Source organism: Hibiscus syriacus, unplaced genomic scaffold (genome assembly GCF_006381635.1).
Source record: "Hibiscus syriacus cultivar Baekdansim isolate YM2019G1 unplaced genomic scaffold, ASM638163v2 tig00110332_pilon, whole genome shotgun sequence".
Lineage (NCBI taxonomy): Eukaryota > Viridiplantae > Streptophyta > Magnoliopsida > Malvales > Malvaceae > Hibiscus > Hibiscus syriacus.
In genome coordinates this window covers 805962-813175 of record NW_024062688.1, presented here as the reverse complement: position 1 = coordinate 813175, position 7214 = coordinate 805962, and the positions used below count along the sequence as shown (strand labels likewise).

The 7214-nt window shown below is 34.2% G+C and overlaps 1 protein-coding gene across 1 annotated transcript; it reads right to left on the bottom strand.

Annotated features, from left to right (window-relative positions):
* Nucleotides 1-2958: 2958 nt before the first annotated feature.
* On the bottom strand, nucleotides 2959-6573 carry LOC120119354 (selenium-binding protein 1-like). The gene is made up of 7 exons (XM_039139164.1): nucleotides 6393-6573; nucleotides 4984-5179; nucleotides 4518-4745; nucleotides 4209-4440; nucleotides 4014-4121; nucleotides 3657-3929; nucleotides 2959-3386 (listed from the first exon to the last, which is right to left on the bottom strand). The coding sequence occupies exons 1-7, from the start codon at nucleotides 6502-6504 to the stop codon at nucleotides 3105-3107; spliced, it is 1431 nt and encodes a 476-aa protein (XP_038995095.1). The 5' UTR covers nucleotides 6505-6573; the 3' UTR covers nucleotides 2959-3104.
* Nucleotides 6574-7214: the final 641 nt, after the last annotated feature.

Genomic DNA, 7214 nt, shown 5'->3' with positions numbered 1-7214 from the left:
AGTCACCAAATTCTGAAACTTTACAATTTGGTCACTAACCCGGTAATGCGGATGTTACACTATCTGAGACCATAATCAACATAGTTGCATTGGCTAAGCCTACTAATTCACTTAAATAAAAGAATGTAATTTTTTTAATATGATAAAAGAAGATAAATTAAACAAGAAAGCTATCTACTGCTAGGCTACTAGCAAAACAGCAAATGCAATCTCACGATCCAAGATCCAGAAAGCACTTGCAAACATTAGCCAACACTTGGCTGTTCATGGTCTTAACCAAACACATTACGAATGGAGTCAAATATTGTGGATAACCTCACTCTACAACATTCTTAACCATTAGGCAAGAACAAACTAATATCATTTCCAAAATCTTCAAAGTGAACATGATTCTTTGGACAAACGGACCCCAAAGTAAAAAACATTGAGGCACATTCCAGATTCCTTGAAAGTATTTTGATAATGGAGTGCCAGAAATTCATTAATATCAAAATCAACAAGGACAACTAAAAAGAAACACCTAATCGCTTCAATTCAATGCTAAGACCAAACATGAAATTCATATTGAACATTTAAAAATAAACCCCTGATTTAAACAAAACTCAGATGAGAAAAATCCTGGTCATACAATAAGGTATTAGGTATCTAATCAATTCAACAAAAACCCATAATAACTTTAAAATCCATAAATAATGGGAATTATATAATTGACAAAGGAGGGAATTTCGAAGAGGATAGATCAACCAAGTAGACCCAAGAAATTTGTCTCACTACATAAATTAAAGAAAGCTGACCTTCCAGAACCGGAAAAGCATAAATGCATCCAAACACGAAGTAAATCAGAGAATGGTGCGAAGGATTTGGAACAACTGGAAACTGAAAACAACTCAATCTCGGATTCAGTTTTACAATCAAAATGGGCGTCGTGTCTGGGGGAAGCAAAAGAGGTAATAACTTTGGGGAAGGCAAAATATTAGAAACATGATGTCCCTTAAAAAGGCCCTGACACATGTATTGGGCCGACCCTCGACGAAGTTCTTTTCATTAGCTAATGATCAATTTTTTACTTCTTACAATTTTTTGTCCAAACTAAAAAAAGGATGAACTATCAATAACCTCTATGATCTATGTTAAATTATGTTTTGAGATTTGATATACCAAAAGTAAATAAGTATAAAGAAATTTTAAGATTAATTTTAATTCGATTTTTAAATTTATATTCGATTCAACCATTCGAATATAAAAAAATTTAAAGTCAAAAACTCCATCTTTACTCCTTACTCTTTTGAAAAATTCTAGTTGTATACTGGAAATAATTTTCAAATATTTTTACAAAGGGTTTTTTTTTATCTTAATCGAGTCAAAAAATCAATTTTTAACCCTAGAGTACCGACACTGCAAGAACAGTATCGGTACTGGTACCAATACTAATGAGTTAAAATACATTGAAGTATCGATCCTGGTACTTATACTCCCTCTAAGTTTTTGACAAACACCTATTCCAGTAGACTATTTTCGTACCGATACTCTTTGAGTATCGATACTCTAAGTACATTACTGATACTCCCCACTCACCAATGACTAGATTTTTTAATTAATGCATGCAGTATCCATACTCCAACCCCGAGTACCAATACTCAAAGTGTATGGGCATCATTTATTGTTGGAAAATTCATCCTAACGACTCTATTAACTCCCACAACAACTTAAACGACTAGAATTGAATAAAGGGGGTATAAAAACAAGATTTCAAGTCATGTTTGAAGATAAGAGATCATAGAGAAAGTCAAAGCAATCACATTGAGCCAAAATCAATTCAATATTCTTTTTGCTTTTAAAGAACACTTTTGTACTCATTTGTTTCATTTGATAAATGTTCTTATTTATTCTTAAATTGTGTAATCACATTCCTTGTCTTAAAAGGTTTGAACAAATTAATGAATTTGTTGAAATCATCAATGTTGAAGCTAAGATAATGGATGTAGTATTGAAGAAGTTAAACCACTCTAAAATTGCTTGCGTCAAATATTTCAATTTCTTACAAAAAACTTACATCATTCTTTTAATTGTCAATTCACCTCCACTTGACTATTTCATTGGTTCGATTGACTCAAAAATCTATTTAATCTCATCTATAATGCAATTATTTAGACTTATTATTATTCCAATTACATAGGTCAATTAATATTATTAGATGTCAATATTTTAAATTTTAACTAATTTTTTTTATCATTACTGCATACAAAAATTTAATAATAAAAATCGACAAACTGCAATGGTAAAACTTGTTTGAACTATAATACAAGGTTGTAAGCATAAGAATATGAAGAGTGTTGATAGCATCCAAGTCCTTAAGATTGTTGAAAATTATTACTCCAAACAGATGTATTAAAGTAACATAGGCGTGTAAGGCATCGTCCTTAAAGGTATTTGGTTGTAGAGTATATCATTAAGATTCAAAAACTTGTTCCATTATGAAATAAGGCTCATGCATCAACAATATTGGTTTTGGATAAAAATACTACTAGAGGGTTGAGAAAAGAATTGAAAACTGAATTTAAATGTACGAACAAACCTACCTAAGTGATTAAAAAAATTGTTGTTAGTCTTCAAAGTCACGGGTTCGAATACTAGCAATTGCAGTAGGATGATTGAATATTCATTATCAAATGAATGAAAGTATTTTTAGACAATATACTATTTGTAATCTTAGCTTAATCAACCAAAAAAAGTGAACTTAAATAGTTTTAATTTTACTAAAAATAATTTAAAATTAGCTTACATTTTCTTAGATAAATATTAAAGTTACCAAATACGTCATTAAATTTTTTTTAATCTCTCACAAAAATTCTGTAAAATAAAAATTTCATAAATAAAATGATCAATCTTAATGCACACAAGAAAATTCGAGTAATTAGTTAAATTTGCACCCTTTATTCAATGATTTCAACTGTTGAAGATAGCACATTGATATACTGATATAGAGTTTAAGAACCCACTCAAGATCAAACCCCTAACTCAACATGTTATTCAAAGTAAATTACATTTATTCGTTCATCATCCTAGAGTCCAAGTGGGTTGAAAGGGACTGGATTCTGCATGGCTTAAATCCAAATATCTGAAGTGCAGTCACCACCTGGATATCTCATCTCATGTGCCAATGAAGGGCCATCTGGTTCAGCTCCAAAGTCCACAAAAAAGTTCGGGTTTACCTTAAGTCCGCCTTTTTCTGTGTTCACATCGATCTGCAACATGTGGGAACCCTTCTCCATAAGTTCGGGATAGAATTGGCGATCCCATGTGCTGAACAATGAGTTCGTAACGTATAGTCGTTTTCCGTCCAAGCTCAACTGGATCATCTGTGGTCCACCTCTCAGTCGATGTCCCTGTAAAACAAGGTTAATCAATGTTTCAAAATAATGGGGTTTTTGCACTGAAAATGAGTAAACTGCCTATCAGGTCATTCGAGTCGAGTCACCGTGATTACACAGCAAATAAGTATCAAGACAGCATGCATCAGGTTTCATTGACAAAACTATACACAGAAACTTACAACAGCATTGAGCGTATTCAGGTCGGGTCCATACCCACATCCCACGCTCGCAACCAAGTTCAAGTACCCGTAATTTTCAAGTAATATGAATATGAGGACAGACCTGGATCTCCGGAACATCAGACTGCCATGTTTGACCATCTTCTGTCACAGCCACAACAGGGCTTCCCTTTTGAATCAGTCCTCCAACCCATACTTGACCAGCCAAGATCGGGTTCTTCGGGTCCTCGATGTTATATTGTCGGACATCCCCATGAAGCCAGTTGACAAAATACAAAAACCGATCATCCAGAGATATTAGAAAATCTGTTATAAGCCCAGGCATTTCGGGGAGAATCCAGTTTTGCACCTTCAATGGTTTTACTGAGATTGCCACCTGCAGAAGTTAAATAATCATATTGGTAGGCTCGTGGAAGGCAATGACTCGCACGAAATTATTGAACCTGCAAAGATGTACAACCTCATGGCTCCATGATCCTTCTTCGGTTTTGAAAAAACGAACCATGTTACTTGTTAAGGCACACCCGACATACCCTGTGTCGTTGGAGGGATCATGTAGGAACCTTATCTGCATAGAGAGGGCAGCGTTATCTTTGAGCAACATCGTGTCTGAAAAAAGTTGTAACATGTTTCAATGTTGTTAATATGTAATCACCTCTAAGGGTATGAGACCAGTGTCACCGAGATCCAGTGTTTGTTTCAATTCACCATCAGGCCAACTGTACACATGCAAATGTCTACCGTAAAGACCCTCCGCAACATGCTGAAGGTTGAAACCTTTGGTAAAGGCTGCAGGAGCACCCCACGACGAGCTGATCATTGTTTTATGTCGAGGTTGGTACCAAAAGTCATAGCCGAATGAAGGACTATGCCCTGGTTTCTCCCACCTGAAGAATACCAGAGTAACTTAGAGGTTGAATCTTCATTGTTTCATGGTTCAATGACAATCATTTTTTTTCTTTACCTTCCCTTCACGTTAAACTCGGAATCAAGCAGAAGAAATCCGTTGCCTTTAGCATTTCCATCTTTGTCTCCAAGACATGACACCATTATATCACCGGAGGCAAGGCAGTGGGACGTGTGTGGATATGCTAGGCCTGTCTTCTTAACAATATCCTCAGGCTGAACCACTTTATGCAATGAGGGAGCCTTGGGATTCGTCTGTGTGTCAACCACATAGATACGACCGGATCTGCAAAAAGGCACAATGTGTAATGAAGTTTTGGCAGCTTAAAATCAATGTTGGTCCGACACATACTAGGACATGGGTACGACGATATGACCTCAAACACAAAGACCATCCAAATGCCTAAGAAGACATGAAAAAAGGAAATTAAGAATACCATGTTGGACACATAGATATCAGGCAAATTCTTAGTATGCTACATTGATAAAGCATAAACATAAAAGGTCAAGAATATAGTCCTTACACCAAAGAAGGCAGAATGAGAAAACGGCGATTGGCCGATGGATCGCCATGGCAAGAGCTGCAAGCGTTCCATCCAGAGTGATGAAGTTCATCGCCGATATATGGCACAGGGAGCCTGTGTATAACTTTAGAATACGTCGGTGAGTTCGGATCTACATCGACTGTGGCCAGGAAATCAGGTTTCTCTCTCCCAGTTCCTGCACATACACATCACCATTTGAAACCCTCTTTTTTCACAACTTCAAAACTAAGAAAACTACTGAAAATCAACCACAGATTAACATAAATAATTATACAAACCGGTAAGTTCTGTTTCAAGTTTGATAGAAGCATGAATTATCAATTACATTAAAAATAACATTAAAAAATTCTGATAAAAGAAGAAGAATTTCATATATTATCCCGTCCAAGGTAGTTACTAGTGAGGTAAAAATTTAAAACAGAGAATAAAAGAGAAATAAAATACATGATGCTCTTAACTTAAAATTTTTATTATGATCTGTAAAACACTCCAGATTATACACATGAAAAATGTTGATTTTGATTAGTATGGACTGAGTGAACAGTGTTAAAAAATTTCTTGCCCATTTGATACAACAATAAAACCCAATTCTCATATGCAATGGGGTAAGGGAAGATAGGGTAGTAGACTGCCCCCAACGCCAGGTTGAGAGTAACTTCCGTAAAAGACCTCCGGCAGTCAGAAAATTAAAAATATAGATAAAATACAATGCATATATAAATAAATATATAAATACATAGTTGAACAGTATTCATATGTAATCATTAATATCCTATGCGCGTCTTTAATGGGAAGTAATCCCTATAAATAAAATCCTGCGAAAAAATCTCTGTATATAGACAGTAACATAAGACCCGGCTAAATTTAAAAGAGAAAATATGAAGAGAATGATACACAGAAGTCAACGATAGCAAGTCTAATTCTAAGCCTTCATAAATACCAATAACAGAAACGTATAAAAAATAGAAGTCATAGAAATTACTATAAAGATATTAAAAGAAGACAAAGATAATACACTTTATAGATGTGACACACACTATTCGATTACCTAATCTTAAGTCTCTATATTCTTTTATAAGAGGTCATGTCCTTGGTAAGACTAAATCTATCAAATCAGATTTCAAATATTCTTGTCCATTTAATAATAAACACTAAAAATAATTGAATCAAAACAAACAACGAATAAAAAAAACCCATACCCTCACAGGTTCATGCATAAATGAATCAAATATCAAACAACGTGATAGAAAACTCCACCCCAAAAAAGCTTTATCTTCATACATAAATGAATTAAATAAAGAAAAACCCATAAAAATTAAAGGCAGCCCATTTAAAAACAATCATTACCCAGAAAAACAAAACGCTAGAAAAAAGGAAAAAAGAAGTACCAGTATAAACACAAGTAACATAAATAAGAGCTTCTTTAGGACCAGCCATGGCTTCCAAGGGAGTTCCATATCCAGGTCCCGTTTTCTTGCAACACCCATTTCCTTCAGCCATTTCGTAAAATCTCTTTTCTTTCTTCTTTCTTGCAGAGCCAAGTTTTTCTTATAGCATTATGGAAATTTGTGTCATTTTATGGTCACAATCGAGCTGTTTGAATATGGGATTGGATTTTTATCCTCATCCAACGTGTCCAAGTTCGATGTATCGAGATTCCCAATCTTCATGGTACTCTATCTGAATTAGTCTCATCTGACGGTGAAGTGTGTGACATGTGCTCGACGGTTTAATGAATTGCGGCAGACGCGTTACGGATTGATGTAGTGGGAGCGTATTAGTTCACGTGGTGGATTTTGATATCATGGTTACCTGTCACAGTTAGGTGATGTGATCCGATTATATTTGTTTTTATTTTTTAATATTTAACCATGTAATTATTATTTTAACTTTATTTTAGTTATCTAAGTTTTTTTCAAAATCACTATTAATATTATGTTTGAGTTTCATTTTAATCGATTGTTATAAAAAAAATAATAAAACTATCGATATAATATTTTTATTTTTAAAATTATGGTATGGTATTATCTTCGGAGATTGACCCCGTTATAGTAGGGAGGGGCTAGAGTCGACTATTAGGGGTGTAGTCTGAGCGACTTCTTAGGCCCAATTTTTTATAAGGTTTTTAATTTTTAATTTTTATAATTTAGTCCCTTAATTTTCTTTAATTTAATTTTTTTATTTTTATAATTGAGGTCATAATTTATGAA